Genomic DNA, 11,846 nt, shown 5'->3' with positions numbered 1-11,846 from the left:
CAGACACTGTATGGGTAGGCAAAATCGGGAAGCAGACCTTTAAGTTGGGCTCACTTTTTGTTGTTGATGGATTTTAGGTGGCACCCTCCACTTCATGCTGTGTTTTACTGGGATCAGCTTAGAGTTAGGCTGCATCCTGCTGAGCCTTCACCAACTGACAATGTATATCTTATGTGGATATTTTAATGAAGAAAACATTTAAATAATTAAGTGTTGGCAGCTGTTGCTGGGGTGGCATGCTGGAGAGCCCAGATATTGGCTGGTTTTGCAGACTGATCTGTTACTATATTTGCTTGTTGAATTTTCTTTTCTTTCCTTTAGAGTATCTGTTGAACATGCTCATTATATTCTGGCTGGTATGAAACAAATGCTAGTTAAGAATGGGGATGCTTGAGGCAAGAGAGCAAATTCAGCTCCCTGAAGGCAATTTAACATGTAGCAGGAAAACAAGTATCTCCAACTCTCCTGTTTAGTTTCTTGTTTCTCTGAGCACTTTTTCCCCTATACTTCACAGATTAGGGTCTTTGGTTTAGGCATGATTTCACAGCTTCAGATACCTATTTCTGTTCACGTCATGGAGGCCATTAATTGGCTGGAATTACACTTGATCTCACTCTCTTTAGTGCTAACTTTTGAGGGGGGAAAAAAAGATGGGAACACAAAATTGAAGGGTTTGTAATTCAACCTAGAACCTTTAGAGAGTTGAGAGATCTTGGCAAACACAGACTCGTTTTGTAGAAATGCCACTCTTTGACTCTTCAAACCAACATCTATGGTGTGACATTGAAACCTATTCATTTGCCGCAGGTATCAAGTCCCCACAGGAATGGGCACTGGGTATGAATAGGCCCCACAGTTCACCTCCGTAGACTGTCACGACCATGAAAATTGACTTTTTCTCCTCGTGGTCCCATCTGGTAGTTTTTGTCTTGAGTTGGTAATTTCACTGCCTTTGGTTCCAGGAGGATTAAAGCTTCTCATTTTAAAGTTTCACTTAGTGGATTCCGATCCTGATCAGTTGCACTGCAGGACTGGAAATGATGGGTGCAGAAGTTAATACGCATTTTGACAAGTGTATCTCTTCTGTATTGAAACATGTTTCAAAGGAGAGACTGACTTTGATCTGAGCCACAGATCACCTTGAAATCTAGCAGTGGTCTAAATTGAGGGGTTTAGCTTAAACCTTTTAGTCTCAATGAGGATTTTTTAAAATTTATTTTTCTTAAAGGTGATGCACGTTTTATATACTAGAAGCTAGCCAGATTTGCACTTTGCCATATATAGACTGTTAGGCTTTAATCAATATCTCACAATTTAATGTTGAGCATTAGTCTTAAAGTCTGAAAGTAGTACCTATATTAGGTGGAAATACTCTTTAATTTCTGATAATTATCAGCAAAAAATGTAACTGATGGTTGGCATAAGTCCATTTGGGTTTTGAAACTAAATTTTTTTAAGAAACTGTGACTATTACCTTGACTTTTGTGATGAATGTTTAGCATCGTGTTCAGGGCTGTCTGGGCAGACATGAAACATAATGTAACCATTCTGCCTTTCACTTTAAACAGAGATAAACAAAATCCAGACGTGAAAAAGGCAAGTTCCTCCACCACAATGAGCTCTGGTAAGTCTGTGTTGTTTTCCATTTGCCCTCCTTGGCATTCCTTTTTATTACTAGAAATACTTCTCTCTGTTTCTGATGCAACTACTCTTTCTTTTTTTTTTTTTTTTTTTTGAGTCTTCTTCCACCTCCCAGAAAAGAGTCAAAGCCCTTGAAAGCTCAGGGAATCTGACTGACTAAGGCAACAGTGGAATGGCTTTCTAGTAAAAACTGTCCTGGCTTCGTGTTTGTTGTTTCAATTTGGCCCATAATGCTAAAAAAATTACTAGAAACATCTTGAGCTGGAGTAGGTCACTTCAGCTTCTTTCACTTTGGAATACAAGAATTCAAAATTATTGATTACCTGAGAAGATTATCTGAAAGAATTTTATGTTTTAGTAGGGGTGACAAAGTTTTACATCTGGATAGGAAAAATCAGCTGTTCAAAAATGAGGGACCAGGAAACGGGGGCTGGTTGGGAAGAGGAAAGCTTCTGGATTTGTCTGGTAACAGGCTAAATCAGAGAGAAGAACAAAGCAGACGCCATACTGAAGTACCATATGTAGGACCTGTAGAATAACATTCTCACTTGATTTTAGCACCTTATCAAGTCTCGGCTAAAGTATCGTGTCCGGTTTATAGCACCACATTTTGAGAAAAATGTGAACTATTTGGAGAGTGTCCAGAGGAAAGCTAGGAGACTAATCTGTGTCTGAAAAACATGAGCTGGGAATTTGGCTTAAGCATTCAAAAGCTTCCAGACTGTGAAGCACTGGAACAGGTTGCTTTAGGGTGATGCTGGAAGTTTGTAAGAACTTGTTAGGCAAACATTTGTCAGCAGTGACAGAGGTAGATTTGTTTCTGCTATGGGTCAGGAATATGGCTTTAAATGACCCTTGGAGGTCCTTTCTAGCACTGTCTTTTGTGTTTCTCTGAATTCACAAGAGCCAGTTTTATTCATGTCAGCTGAGGACGTTGCAGACTTGAAAAATCTCTGTTAAAAATCTCATCACTCATCTGGATGCCATATGCACATACAGAGACAGTCCCTGTTTAAAAGAGACTGCGGTCCAGGTAGTCAAAGGGAAAGGAGAAACAGGGGTGTCATCCAAGGGAGATTTGTGTCTCCAGGCATCTCCTGAGATAGTAGGAATACTTCCTAGTTGCTGAATCAAGTAGTGCTGACCCATGGCATCCCCTCATGGTCAGAGGTTAAATTCAGTTGCAGAGGTTTTAACCCAGAAGTAATCTGCTGCTTCATTTATCTTACAGAACATGAAGAAATTGATGTTGCAAAAACTGTTGTCAATGGGCTGAGCAGCAATGGACAAGAAAAAGGTAGGTTAAGAGCTTTAGAGACATCTCTGCAGCTCCCCCTGCATGTCAGCTGCGTGATGATGTTGATTTCCCCAGACATTCACTACAGCAGGGGTTTCCAAATTTAGTTTGCTTGGCGACTGATACAAGAAAAGCCTTGTGCTGCACCATGCCAGCAGCAGCAGCATTTCTTAGCTGAACAAGTGTTCTTTGTCTCTTAAAGGTGGCGGGCTGGATTTACCTCTTTGTATATTTTTAGTGCTGTTTTGCGGAAAGCTGTGCACTACTTGTGGTACTTGTGAGCACCTGTGAATCAATATCTTAGTGTGTTTAGACAGCATGGGTTTGTGGGTGCCTATGTGTGAATCCTGTTAACTTCAGTGGGAGGTGAAGGTTTAAGCCCAGGATTAAAGGGCAGGAACTAACCATTTAAGTAACCAAAAAAAAAAAAAAAAAAATCTGTCATTTGCAGGAATGATTTAAAACCCAAACTTCCCTAAACAAACCAGTCGTCTTGTTAACACCAGCAGGCTTTGCAGTTTGCTGTATAGCATTATGTATTGTATAGTGATGGTGTGTGTTTTGGCAGGGTGAAAGTATGTGGTTGTATGAGTTGCTTTTCTACTGGTTTCATTTCCTTTCTTTTCCTTTTATGCCTTTTTATAGTGGTTAGTGTTTTGACTGCATTGTGCATGGATGAATTCAAGTCAGTTATAGAGCAGACCAGAATTAGGGTTGTTCCCTAAAGCACAGGCTGTTTGGATTTGGGATCTATTGTATTCACAGGGTCTCCAGTGCTCAGGGAGAAGCATGGAGAACAGGGTTTGATTTGGGTTCCTCTTTTATAAAAAAAAATTTAAAACAATTCCATCAAATTAAAAACTAATGATTTTATGAGGTTTGAAAAAATTCTATCAAGCTCTTCCCCCATCCTTTTTCTTGAGAGCCCTTTTCTAGGTTGATGAAGTATGTGCTTTCCACCTTTGCCAGGGACCAGAAAGATCTTCCACAAGAGGGGGTGTACACACCATCCTGATGTCAATGCCTCTCTCAAGCTGGCCCAATGCTCATTATTGGTGTGTAAAGTAGTAGAAATGTGGTTCCTCTTACTCCTGATTTTGCAGGCCTGAGAGAGATGGCATGGAATGTGAGGAGACATCCAGCATTTTCTGGTTAATACGTGCAGAAAGCTAATACATTTTAAAGGAGAGAATTCTGGCTCTGCAGAAATCAAGAGCACAACTCCAATTATTCTGGTGGAGCCATGATTTACAAGATATTTATCTTGGCAGATGCTGTTGAGCTTCACTTCTGAGTAGTTTTGCCTTTGCCCTTTTTCTACTCCCCCCTTCTTTTTTTTTTTTTTTTAAAAAAAAAAAAAAAAAAAAAAAAAAAGAGTTCCACATTAGCTGCAATACACAGTTGGAGAGAGAAAGTACCAGCTGTTTTGGACAGTTTTGTAACAATTGCTATAATTTTGCATGGTGTGATATATCGTTTTCCCTTATGTTACTACATCTAGTATAATTAGTGCGCTAGCTGATGGAGTCCAGTAGAAATCTCTTCAATTTACTGTTTAAATGGATGGATTTTTTCTGAAATTGGTATTTTGATGCTACCCTTTGGCATGGGACTATTTTCAAGACTATTTCACATTTCACTTCCTTCTGTTGCTGAACTTGTAAAATATGTGCCATCAAATCTGGAATTCATGTTAATGTGGCTAGATTAATGTTCCTCTCTCAACCTTTCAATCCTTAGTTTTTCACTTTATTTTGTTTTAACTGAGCCGTATTAATGTTAACATTTTTATTTTTGCATGTAGTGTTCCTCAGCTACCAAAATTTTTTGATGGCTTCTAAAAGCTAACGCTTCCAGATTCTTTTCGCCAGCAGCAGAGTGGCAGTCAGCAGTTAGTCAATTCAGTAAGCAGTTCTATATGCTGCATAAAACAGACACGTCCTGAATTAGGGCGAATGAAGGGATATTTTTAACGGTTGCATCACTGCTCTCTGGGCTGCTTTTGTATTTGAAATTTCCTGCTATTGTGTCTCCAAGTACATTAGAAAATTTTGTGGCATGCTTCCCAAACTCTGTTCTTCCCTTTTTGGATGTGCCATTTACACTTTTGTGTTTGCAGCTGTTGACGTCCCTTTATGTACACGCTCTATTTCTGCTGTTAAAATAATCCCCGTGAAGAAAGTGAAAACTTCTCCTCACCTAGTGCTGCCTACAGGTATCTTCTTCCCTCCTCCCCTGCCATGCATTAGTTGGCCATCTCTCTCCCTCCCCATCTCCCTCTCTCCCCCATCTCTGTCTCTCTGCTTCACCCACGCGCTTTGGCTAGTTTTCAGCTTCATCCTCTTCTCACTGTTTCCAGAGCTGCAGATTTCATCAGTAGGTAATAAAGTTAGCTGTTGATGGCACAATACGCTGTTCTCAATTATGCTGCTCCTCTGCAGACATAATTGTGTCTACTTGAATCTGGGATCATTGTAAGCTCTTCTACTAATGCTTGGTTATGAATAATATTGTTATTACAGCCTCATTTTGAACCAAACTCCTGATGAACCAAAGAATGCTTCCTGCATATCTTTAGCCTTTATGAAAGTAAATGGATATCAGAGATGGTATTTTACAGGTTCAAGCATTGTTCAACATTGGGGGGATTGTTTTGTTTTTCTGTACGTACACTGATGTTACAGAATCTTTATATGGATAAATAAGGATGTTAGGCTGTCTGTCACCCCCTTCCCAAGCACATGTTTTCCCACTAGAAGTACAAGATTATTTTGTACTTGGCTGGATTTGGACAGGCTAGTCTGGTTGGTACTGCTTGTCTCTCCTAATCTCACACATGTGCTCTGTTGGACTAGTACAGTGCTAATGTCATGTTTATTATCATCTGCTGGATTTCTATACTGAGAGATTCAGATTTGTGTTTTCCATCATTTCACCTAAATTGTGAAGGAATTCAACATCTTAGGTATTTGTCTTCCTCTCCCAAATTGCAATAGTCTGACAATATTTTATTTTCAAACGTTTTCAAAACATTTTAATTTTGTTGAGTTCAGAACATTTTTTTTTCTGATTCTTATTGTTTTGATTCAATATACAGGTCTAATATCTTGTATGAAAATAAAAAAAGTGCTTTGATTCCCAAATTTGATTCTCCTCCAATATTTATGGCATGGCAAACTCTTAAGTGTTTCCATTTCTCTCCAGTGCCTGTGAATGGAATCTAGGTGTAGGAGTGTAGGAGAACAGCTACCCTGCACTCTCCATGGATGTCTAAATCAGGCCTGGTGACTCCCAACAGTGTGTCCATGCCTCAGAATTACAGCAGTCTTGAAACTGGAGTCCCAGAGCTTAAACCTTTGTCCTCTGGATTGAAAGTGGATCCGGAGAGTCCTCGGGCTGTGTGTTGTGTGATGTGGATGGGAACGATAGCCAGAATTGGACTCTGGGCAAAAGGAATTCTGACCCTATCCAGATCATGTGAAAATCGGAGAAGTCAACTTCTGTTTCACCAGTCATGTGGGTGACCTTAAGGCATCATCAGTTGTGTGGTGTGAGTGCAAATGTGGTATATTTAAGGCTTAAGCAGCATTTGATATGTCTGTGTGGATGGTCTTTCCCCTCACGGAGGCTGCCTAAATGAACTAAAGGCTGAACTGTAGGAAAGTATCCTCTGATTCCTTACTCATTCCATCCTTTCTCCAGTCCTGAGTGTGGATCCAAAGCTGTGCTTTTTGTGAAATCCCTAGAGCATTGGAAGCCCACATAAAAGCTTGAACTGCAGTGATTCCAGCGTAGAGGGCTTTCGATGTGAGCCGCCAGGTGTTTGCCATTCATTGAATCTTTCCCCTTACCGCTGTTGTCCATCTGGCACTATTGATGTTTCCCTATACTGTTGCCACCTTGGCTGTGGTTTGTGTGTTTCACAACCTTAGCCAAGGCCTTGTCGTGGTCTACAGGCACTGTACGGGTGTGGATTTAATGGGGCATTATCCTACTGAAATCAGCCAGGGAATATTGATCTGCACAAACATGGGCTGTTCTCTGGGCAATAAGCAGCAGCCTTTGCCCCTCTGTCCAGTCTGAAGGCATAACTTTCATTATAGTAACAGTTCCTAGAGAGGAGCTGCATCCCTCCCCGTGCAGATGGAGGGATGCTATAGCAAGATCCTCATCGCATAAAAATAAAAATCATTGTGTTGTCATTTGTGTAACACAGCACATGCTCGGTACCTCTTCAGGCGCCCTGTGCGGTGTCATGGTAGGACTAGCACCTCTGTTTAGGTAGGTCAAAGTGAAATCTGATGGCAGCTGCAGCATCAGTAGTAGTGCATGAGAAAGGGAGGTGATGTGTTTTCCTGTGGAAGTAGCTTGGATAAGTGAGAGACTCTTTAGGCTTATTGTTTCTATAGGTATCTTAGAGGAAACAACTCTCCGGAAGGATTTTAAGTAAGGAGAGGAAGATAGCCTTGAAGTACTGGTTTGTTATTACTTAATAGGATGACAGGAGGAAAAAACCTAAATCCATGGACTGAAGTGTACAAAGGTACGCCTGCACAGAAGCTGTGCTGGATCGGGCCTCAGCAAGGACACTGACTGGTGTCTGGCTCACAGGGTGATTTGAACAGGTATATGTTAAATCTCCTTCTAGTTTGGGGGATTTGGGTTCCTATGTCAGAAGGTGAAACACCGCCATGAAATGGGGAGAGGGGGCAAGGAGGTGGCTTGCAGTGCCCTGCCTTTAGATCATATTCAGCGTAGTTACAACATTTTATCCTCCAGTGGTCATAAGACTTTTTTTTTTCCTCTTTCAGTCCTGTACAAAAAGCATTTTTAAGGCTTCAGCACGCAAATCATATTGCTTTATACCACTGTGACATCCCTATAGAAGGGCCACAGGTGTAATGGTAGAATGTCCTTGCCAGTACAATATCTCCACACAAAGCAGACCAAATAAAGCAAATGGACCTGTGAAATTTGGTTCAAACGCTCATCCTTTTTTCCTTCTCTCTTAGCTCTGTTACACTGACTCAGAACTTACTTCTACATTCACCAGTTACATGAATATGAAACTGCTTTGATTTCTCAATGCTTTAAATCCAGAGCTAATCTTCATCTGCATAAACATTACTAGATTGATTCACCCAGAGGCAGCTATGCTAAAATTACTCCATAGAGCTCTGATGGCTCCTGATAGCTTTGTATTATCTGTTTCGATGTGTCTCCTCTGTGCATGTGCATTTCCTGTAGAAACGGATCCCACTAAAGTCTGCAGCGGAAAAGGAGCTGTGACCCTCCGGGCATCTCCAGCCTATGAAGAGAAACAGAATATCACTTCGCCATGTCCTCAGGTTGTTGAGCAACCTGAAAGTAAGTGGGCAGAAGGTTAACTGGAATATGTTACTCGCAGTAAGCTCAAATGAGGTCAGTCCAGGGTCTTGGGGTGACTTTTTTTAGCTACTACTTAAAGCCCAAAATCCCATAGGATAGTTGGAAACCTTTTGCAAGAACCAGACCAGTGGAGGGAGACTGACTCCTCTTGCAGGTTTCATGACCACTCACTCATTGGCTTAAGTTTGTTTACAGCTCCCTTCTGCTGTCAGGAGGACCAAAAACTCTCAATCTTTTTTTTTTTTTTTTTTTTTTTTTTTTTTTTCCCTTCCCCCCCACCCCGGCAGGCCCATGTCACCTCCTTTTATCCCAGGCGTGAGGTGGAACAGAAAGAGGCCAAGTGGTGCTACTGCCACCACAGCATTCACTTGGGTTGTCAAGGGAGCGGGGACAGCGTCCCAGACAGACAGTGTCGCCACAGAGCTCTGCCATCTTTCAATAGCAGATGCGTAATTACTTAATTGTAGGAGACAGGCAAAGCATAACAAACCTGGCCAGTGTCGTGGGTCTGGCAGAGAGGATGAACTCCCAAAGGCAAGATGCCGTTAAGGGGGGAGGGGTCAAACTTGCTCTTGAAAGCAAAGCATACATCGTTTCTGACTGTATTGTTGGAGGAAGGGCAACTCCATTAATTCCAGCCCCAATGTGCTGCTTTCTGCTCTGTCTTCTCCTCCCATTCTGCTCCACCCGTGACCTACCCTCTTTTCATGCTTGCCATTTTCTGTTTCTTCACTCCTACCCCCCACCATTGCCTCTCTCCTTTCTGTTGATGGCTTCATAAATTTCCAGCAGCCTGAATGGCAATGAGCCCATTACTATGGAAATCAGCTCATTAATACTTGCTTTGCTTACTCTCTCAGTTGCTTTATGAAATGTACTTTGGAGCTGGAAGACCTTTTTGCATATAACTTAAACAGCAAAACGGGTAGAGGGGTGGGTGGGAGCCCAGTGGGAGGTGGGTAAATGGGTGATGACACCAACGCATCTAGCTGCAGGGACTGGGTTGTAAAGTGACATCAAATTTTATAACTCCCTTCATGCACACGCACTTAGTCTGCAAAACCTGATCTATTTGTTGGCAGTCCTTTATCTCAGTTAATCATACATAGTGATGTTGAAAAGGATAGATATGTCTTCACAGCCTGTATCATGGCTGAATACGAGGTCCCTACATTTCCAGTAATTTGTGGTGTCTGGATGTCATGCTGCAGCTTTAGAAAGTAGCTAGCTGGGCTGCCTTTTTGCCTCTGAAATAAGAATGTCAATGAACAATTGTTTCTTCATTGCTCTGAATGAATTGCCTTGTGTTTACAAAGGTCAGAAACAAGGAGGGCATCATGTTTAGGGCTGGTCTCTATGGTAATTAGGCAGCCCTGTCAGAAAGCATTTTATGTGTGAAATGAAGTAGCTCAACTCTTAACTTCAATTGGTACATGTTTTCTGTAAATTTAACAGTTTATTTTTTTCCCCCTTTCTTTTCCTTTATGCCTATCCTCCACCCCCACCTCTTCCATCCTTCCTTTCTGTGAAACGCTTAGGTCTGGAGCCAGAAAACCCAGAAACAGGTACAAACATTGGCTGCTATGTTGTTGCTTCTGTTGCTTTCTTGGAACTATTTCTTGTTGCCAGGGAAAAAAACAAAAAAGGAAGAAAAGAGTTCTCTCCTTTTGCTTGTCCTGTAGCTGGAGGGAATCCTCTGTGATCTGAGTTTTCCTTCCCCTCATAGATGATTGGAGGTCGTCATCTAACACTGATGCCAATGGGGATGCCCAACCATCTTCTCTGGCTGCCAAGGGTTATAGGAGTGTGCGTCCGAACCTTTCCTCAGACAGCAAGCCACAGGTAAGCCTTTCTTCTGTGACCCTGAGGGTGGTGATCTGGGTTCAAGCACTGGATTCATGGTGAGGAGTCCTGGGTTGAACTCCAAACTTTGCTGCAGACTTGGGTAAGTTGCTGTGCCTCAGCTTTTCCTACCTTTAAAATGGGGGCAACACTGATGTCAGCAGGGTGCTGTGGAGCTCATGTGTTTAGGCACGCCACAGTGCTTCCTTGGTGGATGAAGGAGGAGGACAACACTATTTGTTTGCAAGAAAAAAGGTGAAGTAGTCATCTATTACTGTTTTGTCTTTTATGTTGGTCTATTTCCTAGAGGTTGCTGCAGGCTGAAAGCAGGGTTACACCCTGCATTAAAAACAAGGTGTTGGGGAAATGCCTTTGATTTTTAACACTGTAACTGATACAAGCCAACAAGGGAAAGGTTATTTGTACCAGAATGGTAAATTGTTGAAGTCAATCTGTTAAGAGAAATGTAACTTCATCCTTTTTCTTTTGGGTGGTCAGTCTGCACAGAAGCAGTCTGAAAGCTGATAAGGAAACCCTTCGTTAGAAACCACTTCCTTGTGTGAAACAGAGTCCCTTTAAAGCTTTGTCCCCTATCAGGGTGACTGCTCCCATGATCAGGAACCTATAGCAATGCTGCAGAACAGACACCATTCCTGAAATTGTAAGTGAAAGTGGAAGAAGGCACAACTCAGATGGAGGCATGGGAAGGAGCAGCACCCTAAAGGAGAGACCTGTTTGCTGCCTGATACTTACAGCTGTCCCGTAGTCCCTTATTGATATTGTTGATGAACAGAGAGAGTGCTGATGCACATAGTACTTCTTATAGAAGTCTCAAGGATAGCTGTCCAAACTAAGCTGAAATGGAAGAAAATGGAAAACGGCAATTGCAGGTGGTAAATTAGTATTTCCTGATAATACTACGTAGTGGTAAAGTGAGGCTTCACCTAACCTAGGGAAATATTGTGGCACTCTGAAGTCTCCAGACTGAAACTACTGTCCTTTCAGGAATCAAAAGGAATGAACCTGTTTCAGAAGCAGAAGCCCTTCAGAAGGAGCACTTACCCACCCACTTCTCCACACCCTTACACGTCAGGGAAGGGGGGGAAAGAGGGGCAGCATGAGGACAGTAGGTTTCAGGACCACAGCTGTAATTTTATGAAGCTATTCTAGATCTATATCCATGTAACAAGAAGAGGTACTGGCCACAACCGATCAGATGTGGATGAATTTTAAAGGAGTTATTTTTTCAGATTTGAATGTTGCAATCTGTTAAGGCATCTTCATTCTCTTGTGTTGGCCATTTTAGCAGTGGTTTAGCCAGCCTTTGCCCACAAATATATGACAACAGGGCAACAGGGTGTGTGTAAAACCTACTTTCATAGTCTCCAGAGGGTTAATTTGCAAGAATGCAGGGAGCTACTGTTCACTAGGTGGGTGTTTTAGTTCTGTTCCTTTCAGTAGCTTATAGTTTTCAGCTACTGGCAACAAAGCCGTAAATAAAACATCTCTATTGCTAAGTTATTTTACTTCAAAACAGTTTGGCTTTCAGAAAAAATTCACTGTAATTGGAGCTGCAGTCAGTAGGCAGTTGTAGAGTTAGCAAGCTATATGTTGCAAAGTACCAAAACCAGTAAATCTCTTTTATTATTTCCTAGAAGCAGGATTTCTCTGTTTGGTG

General features: G+C 41.8%; 1 protein-coding gene across 1 annotated transcript in view; it reads left to right on the top strand.

Moving 5' to 3' along the window:
- The first annotated feature begins 1,527 nt into the window (after positions 1-1,527).
- The window catches only part of SORBS1 (sorbin and SH3 domain containing 1), a 70,041-nt gene continuing 59,722 nt past the window's right edge, over positions 1,528-11,846 (top strand). Inside the window, exons 1-6 of the mRNA XM_075717923.1 lie at positions 1,528-1,624; positions 2,873-2,938; positions 5,058-5,153; positions 8,186-8,305; positions 9,865-9,891; positions 10,053-10,168. Of these exons, the coding sequence (XP_075574038.1) occupies positions 1,528-1,624; positions 2,873-2,938; positions 5,058-5,153; positions 8,186-8,305; positions 9,865-9,891; positions 10,053-10,168 (522 nt within the window). The remainder of the gene's footprint in view (positions 1,625-2,872; positions 2,939-5,057; positions 5,154-8,185; positions 8,306-9,864; positions 9,892-10,052; positions 10,169-11,846) is intronic.

The sequence above is a fragment of the Pelecanus crispus genome, chromosome 10, assembly GCF_030463565.1.
Source record: "Pelecanus crispus isolate bPelCri1 chromosome 10, bPelCri1.pri, whole genome shotgun sequence".
NCBI lineage: Eukaryota > Metazoa > Chordata > Aves > Pelecaniformes > Pelecanidae > Pelecanus > Pelecanus crispus.
This window is presented reverse-complemented; position numbering and strand designations above follow the sequence as displayed.